Below are 15,372 nucleotides of genomic sequence, written 5' to 3' on the forward strand. Positions count from 1 at the left end.
GAACGGACAGAAGGACGGACAGACACAGCTCAAACCTATATCCCCGCCACACGTCACAGCCGGGTATAGGTTTCATCGCTATGATAAGTTAATCATCCTTGTTTGTATGCTGTTTTTGTTAATTTGCATAATTTTATGTAATCGTTGCTATATCGACAGCTGGGTGACGTTGTACAAAACAACCTAAGCGCTAGGACTCTCGTAAGTCTATTTTTAAGGTATGGGAGCTACGATCACCTTAGCGCTAAGATCGTTTAGTGCAGCGGCGGGGCGGTCGGGTAGCCCAGTGGTTAAAGCGTTCGCTCGTCACGCCGAAGACCCGGGTTCTATTCTCGACATGGGTACAATGTGTGAAGCCCATTTCTGGTGTCCCCCGCCGTGATATTGCTGGAATATTGCTAAAAGCGGCGTAAAACCAAACTCACTCACTCACTAGTACAGCGGCACCCGGGTCATCGTGTGCCGATAGAGTACCAACACATGTACAGAAACGAAGAAAGAATAAAGAAGTTAAATTCCATGTCAAGTCTGCTTTCATTGCATATTTCTTGCAACTTCAGGGATCCCGCTGTGAGGCTGGGTGTGGCCTAGTTTACCTTGTAGCAGTAGGACTCATACCCACTCCACCCAGATGCACATGGGAGCGGGACGGAGGTGGTGGGGGTGGGGGTTGTCGGCGGTGGGGTGAATCCCTGCCTCGGGAGCTGACAGATGTAGGGTTTGATGACGGTACACTGTAGGTTCTGCCACAGCCCAGTGGGCAGGGTGGTCCTCATGCCTACACACGTTGATCTTTCAGAGCCTGTTTCAACATAGAACACATCAACGAAATGGACACCAGGGGCACAATTAGAAACTGTTAGCCTTTTAACAAAGAAAATCACATTTCATAAGGGATTTGCGTTGATAGATGTGATCACATGCATAATCACATTTAATGTACAGGTGTGGGGGCACGGATGGCCCAGTCGTCTGAGGCGCTGCAATTCTCTGTGCAGAGGTGTTTCTTGGTTTTTAGTGAGTGAGTGAGTTAGGTTTAACGCCGCTTTTAACAGTATTCCAGTTATATCACGGCGTGTCGGCGTGTCGGCGTGTCGGCTTGATGTGGGAGAAAAGCCCAAAGTGATGCAGGTCTGGGACGTTTACCACTTCTGTGAAACCCATGAGCACGGGTATGGTGCTGACAAACCTAGAAACATAATCGGGGCGAACCGGGAATTGGATCCACAATCATGGGTTTCTGGCGTGCCCAAGGGATACAACTCTGCAGTGCGAATCGCGGCACCTTAGACGACTGGGCCACCCGTGCCTCCTCTAAGTTTTTAGCACCATACCCGTGCTCGAGGGGTTTCCGAAAAGGGGTAAACGTCTGAGACGTAATAATTCACTCCATTATTGTCTCCACTGTTTGCCCCCCACACATGACGCTCAAGAACAAATTTAGGAATAAGAGGTCACTCAACAAACCCAAAGCGACCAAAAGCGAGTCGGTGCAAAGCAGATGCAAGAGGTCACTGCATAAACGGCAAATTGCAAATAAGTGTTCCTTTCATTTCTGTCCAAGTTTTTTCGTCTAGTGATATTGCATTAAAATAATGCATTAAAATATAGTATAAAAGTCTCTTGTTGTTTGACATTGGTGTGATCTACCATTTCTAAATGCCCCTCCAATTCACCATAGTATAGTAGATTTACCCTTGATGTTCCTGTATGTGACAATACGTGACGGCATTTTGAATTCAATACTTATCTACATTACAAAATGGTGGAGCCTTGGGGATTCCGGGTTAGTATGATTCCCTAGCAACCTATGCTTGTAGTATTAGGCGACATAGTGGATCGGGTGGTCATGTCGAGACGCAATGATAACGTGTCATCCTACCCCGATGGCATTTGTTGTTGTTCGTTTATTGACGCATATCTCGAATAGTGTTGAGTATGTCGTTCAACAAGAAACACACTTTCACCAACACTCATACCAGAGAACATTGCTACTTGAATACTTACCGTTGTGACTCTTGTCCCAGGGCGTGTATAGCAGTTTGTCCCCCGTCGCCCAGGTGTAGTTTCCAGGGTGGGCGACGTCGGTGAGGCCGATCCAGTACACGTCGTCTCTCTTGGTTAGCTCGGATGAAATGAATGACTGGACGTCACTTGAACAAAACAGAATGTCACTGTAATACTGTAGTCATGTGTTACTAGAACACAACACACAACAAGGTGGTTGTATTTCACTAGAACACGAGCATAGTGGTTGTATTTAACTAGAACACGAAGATAGTGGTTGTATTTTACAAGAAAACGAACAAAGTGGTTGTATTTTACTGGAACACGAACATAGTGGTTGTATTTTATTGGTACTGGAACCCGGACATGGTGGTTGTATTTTAGCAGAACATGGAACACGGTGGTTATATTTTAGCAGAACATGGAACATAGTCGTTGTATTTTATTAGAACATAGAACATAGTGGTTGTATTTTACTGGAACACGAACATGGTGGTTGTATTTTAGCAGAACATGGAACATGGTGGTTGTATTTTAGCAGAACATGGAACATGGAGGTTATATTTTACTAGTATATCTATGAACACAGTGTATTGTACCCGGACTAGGCAGTTGGGAAACTCAAGGTAACTCACTACGAGTTGATTGTTGCCAGATGACCTCCCCGTGTCTTGCACATGTTCTCCGATGCCTGCCACGCCAAGGGGATGTTGTTGAACTGGTAGCAGTAGTGCTGATACCCGAGGCTGCCCTGGAGGGGACATAGCGCATTTAGAAACAGTTAACCTTTACTGTTAACTGTACATGCATAGACTCATGTACAGCGCATTTAGAAACAGTTAACCTTCACTGTCAACTGTACATGCATAGACTCATGTACAGCACATTTAGAAAAGTTAACCTTTACTGTTACCTGTACATGCACATAGGCTCATGTACAGCACATTTAGAAACAGTTAACCTTTACTGTTAACTGTACATGCATATGGGCTCATGTACAGCTCATTTAGAAACAGTTAACCTTTACTGTTAACTGTACATGCATATGGACTCATGTACAGCACATTTAGAAACAGTTAACCTTTACTGTTAACTGTACATGCATATAGACTCATGTTTCAGACTTGAGAATGCAATTCAGTCCAAGGTAATAATACATTTATCAGAAGGGCTTCGGCCATTTTACCTAGAGCCACGTGGATCAGTTGTTTATATAAGATAGCTACGCGATAAATCGCAAAAATACAATGAAAAAAAACATTTCTGGAGATTCGAACATGCGCTCGCAACTTGACGTCGTTATTTGGACGACGTTATTTTTTAGAGGGAAGAGTCCAGTGAGTTGTTTAACGTAGATAAACGCCGCTTCCAAAAGTGGGCGATACATGTTAGTCGATATTGGGAGAAAAGGTACAGATAATCGACGTTGAAATTGTGAGAATAAATATGCGAAAGACTAAATTCCCCCATTGCCGAGATAGGATCATATTAAGGCAGTCATCATTATCTATATACGGATTAATATTCTTAAAGCGTGTTCTTTTTACTAACATTTTTAAAGAGCTTGTACGCATGGTTTATATTTCATATAAGAAATAAACGAGTCGTATATTTCTTAACTAACAGTATTATGTGTTTACGATCCAAGCGACGCTTACCTTGACATTGGAACAGCCCACAGAAAATGGCGACTGTTGCGTGGCGGCCGTCACCTGTTTGGAGGCCTTACACACATAGCCGTGGTTCGCGTCACAGGAATCGTCGTTCCACTGAGCTCCCTGAAAACAAACAACATATAATTCTGTTGAGGCATATTTGAGAAACCAATGTGGTCGGAGATTGAGAGCGCATGCGTCCCAGGGCCTGCCTTTTGGTTGAAGACATTTTGACGTTAGTTAACGCCACTTTCAACACTCATATTTCAAAGCTTGCAACATGCCACGTTCGAGGCGGTGCAGGTCATGGTATAGTCCTGCACCATGACCGTGGAATATATTTATTTTATGAAAAAATAATAATCTAGAAATGCATACAAAAGCAAGTCTAGCCAGCTCAAGCTAGCTCTATTCCAAATCAGCATAGGGAAATTAATATAAGATTTCAGAGACTAAATGTTAGTCTAGTCATTGTAGTGAATCCAGCGAATGGATATGGTGCTGACAGACCATCGATAATAATGATGGTAATGAATCAACATTGAATGAAAACAAACCAAACCAGGCACAGTAACACAGTAGCTATACAGTCAAGCAAGTCTACAATAGTTGGAAGTCCACACAACTATAGTTACAGGCTCTCTGGAAATGTAGAGAGTCTCTGGGCTCCTTTTATATATTTTATTAAGATAACAACAACTGATTTATTCTGTAAAATATTTTCATTTAAGGGACTAGATGTCGGCCTGGGCCATCCACGAATTTCTTTGGCTGATTAAGTTTCATGACCACCAGGAAAGGACAAATCATCTCAAGTCGTCTATTAATGTTGACACCTTAATTCCATCCAGACGTACACGCGGATTGCCATGATCTATAGCCCGCCAGCTCCCTTAATATCCGGTCTGTCATTCGGAATGGTTCGTGTCTTGCAATCGGAATTATATCATAACGTTTAAGAATTGCGTGTCATTGTAACTAGATGGCGTCAATCATTGGTCATGCTTTCACGGTCTGGTATGGTTCAGTATCGAATATTTACAGGCCGCCGTGGTATAGCTGGAAAAAGCTGTCTGCAGCTTTAATAACCATTCAGATATTAACCCATTCCAATTCGAAAATATAGCGAGTTGTTTCCCCTTGAATGCTGCCGAAATACTCACATTACTGTAGAGAACGACACAGTCTTCTGCATGGCCCTGGTAGTTGTTAGGCTCGTTCCGGGCCCAGTTAGTAAACTTGTTAACGTCACCGTTGGTCCATACGAAGGAGTTTGTGTTCTTGAGGTCGTTGAAACCAATCCAGACTCCGTCATTGAAACCTAGAACATAACACAAACGTTCATCGACCCATAATGGCTATTATATGTCTGTTTTGAAACAGACATATTCCACTGTTGAACAGTATTTCGGATGGCACATGTATGATACATACATGTACGATACGTACGTGTGACGCGTTCTCCGAATGCAGCCTTATTAGATGTGAAACACATAGTTTTAGCTTTAACGTGATCACGCACGATGAACAGTGTTTTCGCTAAGGGGAGACAACGCTGTGAAACGTGAGGATATTTTATACAAAGGGAGGTAACTGTGACATAAGCGGACTTAAAGCAATGCGGGGAGGGTTTTGGAAATAAACTACACATACTTTATTGGCCTTTAAATTCATCCTATATTAATAGTTACCTATATCCCAGAAATAATATGAATGAACATCGCGTTTCCGAGATTATCTTTGTTATGGCGAACACCCAGCATGCACTTCGCGACGACTTCCGCCACTCACCCAGATCACAGCGGCCACATGACAATGCGCAGTGCACGTGCATCCAGTCAGGGTTCTTCCTGCACTCGCCCATGTCCGCCCATGCTGCGCACTCAGCAAGAGTGTGTCGATCTGCGCACACAAACTCACACAGTGCGCATGCGTCTTTGCAGTTGGCCGCCATCCATATTGGATTTTTCTGACACTCTCCACTCTCAGCCCATACCTCGCACTTGGTGTTGTTGGAATATGCATTCACGCATTTCTCTGGGGGCACAACATGGCTTCAATATTTCATATCTCTGGTATGTTTATAAGTAACCATGCGCATTCGCATTATCGAGGTGATCATATATGATCGAGGGCTGCAAGACATGGTTGCACAGACATGCATATACTTACTTCAAATACAATATTCAGTCATGCTTTAGCCTGCTGGAGGAGGGTTCTGAAGTTATATAGCCGAAGCAGCGGTGGAAGAAGGGTAAAGGTAATGGAGAGATGTAGTGGACTACACGGGAACACACAATAGGTACATTTTAAGTGCTTATTCGCACATTAACATGCGAATGATCAATAAGCATTTGTCATTATTTATTTAAAGTAAGACTGAACAGTGTCAAAATATTTAGATGGCATCAATCATGATTTAAGTTCACGTTTTGCTACTAGCGTCTTACTGTTTCTCAATTCCAGACATAGATATTTATTATCTGCCGGCGAGTGAGAGCTACACAAACATGCTACTGAAGATGGTCACACTATGGTTATAGTATCGTTATATTAGGGAAGAATCTGTAAGGCGTTCAAAAGTAAAGGGCTACTCGAGATAATACCGTTGAGAATCATGAGCAGAAAGAAACAACATGCCTACTGCGTCAAGAAGTTTTACCTTTTTGGATCTGGCTGTTGATGAACTGGTTTTCTGTTTTACTTGCGACACTGGCTAAGTCTCCTCCGGCGGCTCGACAGGCTGTCCTCGCTGCTTGCCACGTGACTTCCGTCTTGACCACGAGGTAGCACGAGTTGAGGTATGGCTTCCACCCTGGCTGGCACCCGTAAAACTTGCCGGCTGAGAAGGAGAAAGAACTACTATGATATATTCAGGGTAAATTGATATAAGGGAGGTTGATCAAATAAATGTTCAGCGGTAGGTTTGAAATGCTACATAAATGAATATACAAGAGACAATACATTTTCTATAATCATGAGGCATTTCCACTTTACGATTCCGACTGTATCAAAGTAAAAGCAACAAAACTCTTTCCATAATCAAAAGAAATATCTTGCATTCTGTATACAGCATGAGCATGTGTTTATGAATCACTATCAAATAGTGATGATACCAGGTGTTCGCGAAAGGTGATATATCCTACCCAACCGGTGGTACCTGCCTCAAACAAATGCAAAGGCAAGTCAATTATTCACCTGAAAAAAACACGGGAACATATGGTACAAGCCAAAACAGTGAATTGCATCGGACATCATTTTTGTCACTGATCCGCCAAGTGTCCTCCACATGTCTACCACAAAACTTACGAAAGCTTTGCTGAGGATGTTGTAACCTTGATCAAAGAACGTCTGAGCAAGAGTTGTATGACGCTCATTGAAATCTTGGTAGAAAGATCATGCTCAATTGTACCTCAAAGGTTGTGAAAGGACCGCAGCTGCTCCACATAAAGTAAAGGAAAGTTTTTTTCTCATACAATCTTGAATCTTTCTACATAGATCTTGATAAGAAACATATGAAGCGGTCTCACTAATCTCCTCTTTTCTAGTCCAGGTTGGTAAATCAGTGGAAGGGAATGGCTATTTGATGGTTATTGATATTTGATGGTTAATGATATCAGATCATCGATATACCTGAAGCTTACGTTAAACTACGTGGCCAGATTCGTTCATTTCCTTTCAAATGCATTACGAAGCAGATCAGCAAGAAGGGGAGCACAATTGTTGCCCATGTCTACTTCTTGCCTAAATATCTAACCCCCAAATTGTACAAAGATGTTGTCAATGAGGAAGTCCAACATTTTGCATGTTGTTTTCTCAGTAAAGTTCAGATGACCTGAACCTCTGAAGATAGATATGTTACTGCATCTGTGTTCATGATCACAACGTTTTGTAACAAAAGCCCCATAGATCAAGGAATGAAGTTTTCCCTTAAGTTTGTCAAGTGGCATAGCGGTGTATAAAGATCAAAAATCAAATTGAACCTTTTTTTAGGAGATTGTAAAAAGTCAAATACAACCTTTGAGTTTTTGAGAATCCACATGGTATTAATTCAACTTGTCTCAAATACTTTCTGTTAATATATGGAAAGACCTTCCTTAATTGTATTGAGGGTTATGGTTAATCTTTGAAACAGGGATTTTGTGAAAAAAGTTGCTTGACCCAGCAATATATTTTCTTTGTACGGATTTTTATGGAGCTTTGGAATCCAGTTCAAAAGAAGAATGGTAATGTCTTCAGGTTTTTGGGAGTGAGTGAGAGAGTATGGTTTTACGCCGCTTTTAGCAATATTCCAGCAATATCACGGCGGGGGACACCAGAAATGGGCTTCACACATTGAACCCATGTCGGGAATCGAACCCGGATCTTCGGCGTGATCAGGTTTTAGAGTCAAGTGAAAAGTTGATAGTGCTGATGCATTTCTTCCTCCGTTAAGATACTGGCGTTATGTGCGGCATTATTTGATATGTGACTTATACCAAGTTGTTTGATCAATAGAGGTTATCACGCGATTGTGTTTGGAGATGGTAAATATCCTGCATTAGGAATAAACATTGTATTTGGCGAGCCTTGGCGAGCTAAATATATAGTGTTTATTCCTAATACAGGATATTTACCATCCTCAAACACACAAGCGTGATAACCTCTGTATCATATAATGCCATTCTTTAATTCTGTGCTTCAAAATCGCTTTCCCTCTCTCACAAACATTACCGAAACATTGCGAGTTTTCCTGGAATGCGCGCATTAATATTTATTAAGTCATAGGGTAAGTGATGTGTCAGTCGGACAGTGACAGTAGCCAATATAGTTCCAACTGAAATCTGTTTCTTATCCATTGACGAAGCAACATATACGCAAAACAACAATTGTTTTTAATTGCCTTTCGCGGCAATCCATCGGTCTGTCCACTAGAGTAACTGCCCTTTGTCATAGAGACGTCACGGCCACGGTCAGACGTTGTTGACAGTCGGTCTGTCCTGTCATAACGTTAAGAAGTGTAGTCAGATGTACAAACAGCGACAAAACGAAACAAGGTAACAATTCAAATATATTTCGGCCAAATCCAACTATTTTAATTTGTGGAGAAGGTTTCAAGCCGCAGAGGTCTTCAAGCACAGATATGGCTACTGATCCCGCTTGGCTAGGCTTCGTGCCCTCGCAAAATTGTTTCGAAATTTATATCTCCAAAGTTGCCAAAACTTATAAAATGCCTTAGCAACGTCACAGTTAGACACTGATTTTCAGTATATTAGACTGTTCTTTTGATAGTGATAGCAATTATCCCTGTAGTTTATCCAGATTCCCGATGCTTAATTCTGACTCGATCGCCGAATGACGAGGGCGACGCCATGTTTGTTTATAAACAGTGAAAGTAGTCCCTACTTGACCTTTGATATTTGCATCTCTATCCGCATATGACCCCAACGGATATCGTTTTTATCCGTTGGCTTTATCCTACCGAGAATCCTACCCATTATATGATAAAACAATTTATGTAGTGATGCTTACATATAATGATTATGTTATTTGAGACTTTGGATGACAGCTGGCCGGGTCAGAGTGGGTTTGTTTTCATCTCTGTTTTATCTTTTTGAGTTTGTGCATTCTACCAATGACATCATCACGCACTGATTGAACCCACTCTTAAAGACATTCAACAGGTTCTTCATCTCTTGTTGCCCATTTATTGAGATATTTTTTCGACAACATCAGAAATGGTTTTAAAGTTGTGACTCCAATTTAGAAAAGCATGGTTTATGAATTTAAGCAGATGTTCGCGTAAAAGTAAACGAATCCTGTGACAGCGGTGGCCCCCGTCCTAAACACATACAAAGGCTCCACAAGCCAAGGGTACCTGCACAAATACAGGAACGTATGGTAGAAAGCCAAAAGAGGTAATCGCATTGGACATTAGTTTGTCACTGATGCGTCAGTTTTGGAAATAATCTCCACATATCTACAGTAATACGTTTTGAAAGCTTCACTGAGGGTGTTAAATTTTGTAACCTTAATCAAACAACCCTTTTAGCCATAGTCGTTTGACGCTCGTTGGAATCTATACGAATGAACGCTATCTACTGAATTTATGTAGTGGTCATGAAGGGGGTTTCCCTTTCCGGGAAGCTAGAGCATCAAGATGAAGAATCAGGTATCGAGGGTACATAGCTGAAGCAAAATGCTCGTACATCACTAGACTAACTATTCATATATTTGGTTATTTCATGGTGAGGGTTGTGACGACGAGTAAACGATTTTCCATCGTTCCCTACCTGGCAGAGTCATTGGTGATGTCATTGGCTGTACAGTGGTGGCCTGTATATTTCCTGAAACACAAATGGAACATTTTGGCCCTGCATTATAGGATATTAGAATAATCATTGTCTGATTAGGATGTATGCTGTGATAAATATATTGTCATGACATAGGTGAACAGAACACTATTTTGAAGCACGTACCTAATTTTTTACAAATGTAACCATTCCTCCTCTGGCAGTTGAAGTCGTTCCACCTGGCATTGTTGGTGACGACGAATCCACAGTCCTCGCTGTTGCCGTAATCGTTTGGCTCGCCTGTAAGACGTGTGTGTTTATTTAAAATAGAGGATTCAATAACCAATAGGTCTGTAACATATATGTCTCTGAAAATTATTTCAACATAGTGTCAATGATTCGGATTATATTAGCCGAAAACTGAAGAGAGTATGAAAACCTGTTGCCAATGAATGGACAGTAGGGTCATAATTATCTTCTCTTGATTCGCATGCGTTAAGCGGCAGATTTTTAGGCGATTATAACTTACGGCGCGTACACGCTCCAGTCATTTGAACAAGTGACTATTGTCACACAGAGAAGGGTGTTAATTCAAGCATTGTTATGGTTCACAGAGGTTTTTACAGGTCATCTTCAGTAGTTCATGATTGTGTATCTCTCATGATCATGATGATGAGAAGGATTTTTGTTAATGTTTCCAACGACAGAGAAATGATATTTAGTAATTTTATGTTGGTATTGGTCTCTGTGAATGGCGTGCTTCTTTCTATGTATTTCAATAATTTCTTGCTGTTTCCCTTTTTCCAGTGATTGATGTTGGTATGGTGAATTTTGGTTTGTTGCCAGCAAATATCGTAGTCTAAGGATGGTAATGATATCGTTTATTTTTGTACATTACTCCAACCTTTGGCAAACATAAGAGTATGTCTATATATTAACTCAATAGAGGTACAGTGTAATCTCAAAAAGGCACCCTGAAAAGTCGATCTAAATAAAACTTGGTTGTTATTCATAAACAAGTGTCACGTTTTCATCATCTGTCATGTTTCGATTCGTCTATACGCGCCGGAAGTGGGGAGTTTCCCGGGGAGACAAGTCTTTCCTTAGGGTCTCTGCTATCCACTATACACAGACTGGCACACTGACCTGGCACCCAGTTCATGTAGGCGAAAGGGGCTCTATCTTCCCAGACCCACCCTCCTTCGCTGTCACGGTCGTTCGCCCCAATCCACAGTCCCACAATGGAAATCCCCCTGATGCGACCTGAAATGCGTAAATTCAGTAAACCTACATCGTGTTAAATCTGAACACAATAAAATCAATTATACAGTTCCCATTAGCAGTTAATTTAATTCAAATTACACATATATACCGTGCATCTTATCTAAATAGTCCCTTTTCAAATGCACAAGTCACATGCACTCAAAGAGGATGGTCTTGAGTGTTGACCGTAAGCTGCTGACATCCTTGGATCTCCCGACACCCACTAGAAGCTACTTCCATAGAGCAACGGCAGCACTGCTGAAGGTTCTGCTCCACTACATTGTTGACCGAGCCAGTGGCTCCACTATCTGTTGTTGGCAGGCGGATCGTAATACCCGTTAAGGTTGATAAAACCTTGTAAGTTCTCTGAGGTATAGTTGAGCCAGACCATGAAGTCATGTGTAGATAAATACCAGCAGCTTGAAAATAATTCTCAATGACCACGGTTGTGTCCATAGGCACGGGTCTCTTAGCTAGATTGTTATTGGGGATTCGATGTCACTCATTTGGAATAAAAAGTGTGTGGAAGGGCTGGAAGAAGAGAATGAATAAAAAGCAGGTAAAACTGAAACCACTGTAGAGTAGGGCACAGTATTTTGCGATGTGTAGTAGCTTAAATATTACAGAAATACGATCGCTGCATAACCATACGTCACATCGCAAATTGTGCGATAGGGCGTTGTTAACAACATATGTGTTTACTACTAATTTTGGACATATTAGGTGGCCAATGCGACTCCGTTCAAAATATGGTACTCGTAAATGTAACTCCGTAATGCAACGCTCCATGAATGCAAATCGGTGTTGGGACGCGTTACATGCTTGCGATGCCTTGCAGCTGATTCATGCTGTTGAAGATCCTTTTATGTCCAACCCATAGATGCCTGAAGGTTGTGTCTTTAAGCAGGTACACCGGTACAATCATCAGAATATTAGAGCAGGATAACGTGTCAATCTCACACAGGTATCATATGGCTAATACCGACTTCTTTACCAATATCGTAATCATATAAATCATGTATAAATGGTGAAAGTCAACGGCAATAGAATCAATCAGTCATGTGAGTCAGAAGGTTCTCTGGGCAATATTACAAGTCACTGAGGAGAACATTGAGCTGTATACATTGTACCCAGTTGGAGTTTTGAACTCGGGACTTCGAAGACACAAGCGAACGCTTCAACCACTGGGCTACTCCAGTGCTACCTCAATACAGATGTTGGGTAGATTTTATTACCAGCTATGTAGAACTGTTCTGAGAGACTGGTGATGCTGGCGAGTTGACCACCACGGTGCATGCACATCTCTCGTGCGTCCATCCACGACAACAGGGCGGTGTTGAACTGGTAACAGTAGTCCGACACAGAAGACTCTTCCCAATATGCACCGCATTTCTTGCTGAATACGGCTGAAAAAAGATTTCTTTGTCAGTAAAATTACACCAGTCTCATTCCAAAGCAGTGTCAATGTTTAATATTCAAGTCAAAAGTCCCGTTTAATTTGTTAGTTTGTTAAACACCGCACTCAGCGACATGACGGCGGTCTGTAAATAATAAAGTCTTATCAAGACAATTAAGAGATTGACATAAGAAGCATCGATCTACTTAATTGACAGCCTGACCAGTGACCCCCCGATCCCGTAAGTCGCCTCTTACGACAATCAAGAGTTGCCGAGAAGTAATTCTAACCCGTATCTTCACATGGAATGTCGCGTATAAAACAATATGCAAAACTATGAAGATGACGTAACAATCATGTCTTGATGTTGGTATTAAACGAAGACCAGTTTAGAAACACATATTATTTGTTTCCATCGGAAATCAGTGCGTTGTGTACTCATTACATCAGTATTCCCGAGGGGGCACGGGCGGCCCAGTCGTCTAAGGCGCCGCGATTCGCTGTGCAGAGTTGCGTCCCTTAGGCACGCCAGAAACCTATGATTGTGGGTTCGAATCCCGGTTCGCCCCGATTATATTTCTAGGTTTGTCAGCACCATACCCGTGCTCGTGGGTTTTACAGAAGTGGCAAACGTCCTAGACCTGCATCACTTCGGGCTTTCCTCCCACATTAAGCTGACACACCGTGATATGACTGGAATACTATTAAAAGCGGTGTTAAACCAAACTCACTCACTCACTCAGTATTCCCGATGTCGTGATGTATTCATTCGAATAGACAAGACTGTTTGATTACCACCCCTTTGATACATACTACTCAAAAGAAATTAAAAACACCTGGGTTTTTTCATGATATGGCAGATAAACTATACTCATGTGATAAAATAGGGTGTACCTTAACTTATTGTAGTCGTATATTTCGACCAGTGTTACAACAATACTCACGTTTAGGCGTTGGTGCGAGAGTCGACCGATTGGGATCATTTTCTGTAAGCAAATATCAGTATACATTCTTATACTAATACCTAAATGCATGGGAATGTCATTAGGCTTTGTGATACCTTCAACTATATTAGGCATGAGATGTAGGAAAACTGTGACAGTTAGCTTTTAAAAGGCATAATACCTTATACTTAATAAAGGTCACATTCATTTGCATGTTGACACCTCTCCAGCAATATTCAAGCTATACGACGGCGGTCTATAAATAATTGGGTTTGGACCAGACAATCCAGGGATGATGTTATGGATTGGGGTATGACACACAATCAATCCAGTCACCCAGCCTGAACACATGATCCATTATGTCGCCTCTTAAGACACGGGGGTCACAGTTTTTTAATGTATATAAATATGGAATTCAAAATGCCGTCATAAATTTCCACATACAGGAACGTCAAGAGTGAAGGAACTATACTATGATGAATCGAGTGGACATTAATAATAAGCAATTCTAGACAAAGAGAGATTTTTAATAGTCAGAGATGCTGCGAGACGCAGCGGTCAAGAATGCAATATTACTAGAAGAAAAAGCTCTATTTCGAAACTTGGAAAGAACATGAAAGGAACGCTCATCCCAAATTTGCCGTTTATGCAGTGACTTCTTATTGCAAATTTCGAAACATCACTTATTTTCTTATTACCAAAAGTTGATTGCGTTTGGATTGCACCGACTCGTTTTTGGTTGCTCTGGGTATTGCAGTTAAGCACTGAATATAATTTGTCTCTTTTATGTGTTTTGAAGGAACATAATTCCATGTTTAGACTGGTAGGTTGGTTTTGAAATGAAAGCTCTTTTGTACAGCGTCACAGGTCATGCCATCTCTAGAACAAACAACACAAAGAACAAAGAGGTTTCTGAAGGAGAAGACTCGAGAGTGCCAGCAAGTCTAGATTCAATAACTGTGATGAGTCAGAATGTCTTCTTTATTAAATTGGAGAAAGTCTGCATGCACATATCATTACACAGCTACAACACCAAGACTAAAAGTGATACCCTCACCGACACTTGCTGAAATTAGAAATCAAGTTTTGTGTCACCATTACAGTTGTGATTGCATACTCCTCGCATGTCTTCCAAACATCTACATCAATAGCAATGTGTTCGTCTTGGGCGAGCTTTAGTTTCATTGATTGTTTGTTGTTTAACGCCGCACTCAGCAATATTCCAGCTATATGACGGCGGTCTGTAAATAATCTGGACCAGGCAATCCAGTGATTGACATCATGATTATCGATCCACGCATTTGGGATCGATGACATTCATCAACCATGTCAGCGAGCCTGACCACCCGATCCCGTTAATAGCCTCTTACGAGAAGCATGGTCGCCTTTTACGGCAAGCATGGGTTGCTGAAGACCTTTTCTACCCCGGATCTTCTCGGGAACGACGAGCTTTAGACAGTAAGACGGTCACACACTTCGTGTACATCAACACCTTCAACCTTCTACACATGCAGCAACGCTTATGGTCACAGGTTTCACCTATATTTTGTTTATTTGTTGTTCAACGCCGCACACCGCAATATTCGAACTAAATGGTAGGTGTGTAATTGGACCAGACAATCCAATGATTGATATCATGAGAATCGATCTACGCAATTAGAATACCAAGCCATCGAGCCTGACCACACGATCCCGTTAGTCGCCTCTTACGGAAAGCACGGAATATTGAAGATAAATAATAATATGGATCATCAAGGGGCTTTACCTGTCATATAAACAGTACATTACATAAATAATACAGTTATCATTTACCCGAGTGATGTTATGGAATGAGA

General features: G+C 41.5%; 1 protein-coding gene across 2 annotated transcripts in view; it reads right to left on the reverse strand.

The window, feature by feature from the left end:
- Positions 1–15,372, reverse strand: part of LOC139465786 (macrophage mannose receptor 1-like) — a 70,350-nt gene that overhangs the window by 19,544 nt on the left and 35,434 nt on the right. Inside the window, exons 16-27 of one of the 2 annotated variants that reach the window (XM_071247697.1) lie at positions 13,538–13,579; positions 12,433–12,603; positions 11,081–11,197; positions 10,121–10,234; positions 9,935–9,988; positions 6,325–6,504; positions 5,454–5,699; positions 4,826–4,983; positions 3,666–3,785; positions 2,643–2,758; positions 2,008–2,153; positions 597–802 (exon numbers count right to left, since the gene is read on the reverse strand). In XM_071247697.1, the coding sequence (XP_071103798.1) occupies positions 597–802; positions 2,008–2,153; positions 2,643–2,758; positions 3,666–3,785; positions 4,826–4,983; positions 5,454–5,699; positions 6,325–6,504; positions 9,935–9,988; positions 10,121–10,234; positions 11,081–11,197; positions 12,433–12,603; positions 13,538–13,579 (1,670 nt within the window). The remainder of the gene's footprint in view (positions 1–596; positions 803–2,007; positions 2,154–2,642; positions 2,759–3,665; positions 3,786–4,825; positions 4,984–5,453; positions 5,700–6,324; positions 6,505–9,934; positions 9,989–10,120; positions 10,235–11,080; positions 11,198–12,432; positions 12,604–13,537; positions 13,580–15,372) is intronic. The other variant, XM_071247698.1, reaches the window with a different exon arrangement.

The sequence above is a fragment of the Haliotis cracherodii genome, unplaced genomic scaffold (genome assembly GCF_022045235.1).
Source record: "Haliotis cracherodii isolate W230 unplaced genomic scaffold, xgHalCrac1.p SCAF_18, whole genome shotgun sequence".
Taxonomy (NCBI): Eukaryota; Metazoa; Mollusca; class Gastropoda; order Lepetellida; family Haliotidae; genus Haliotis; species Haliotis cracherodii.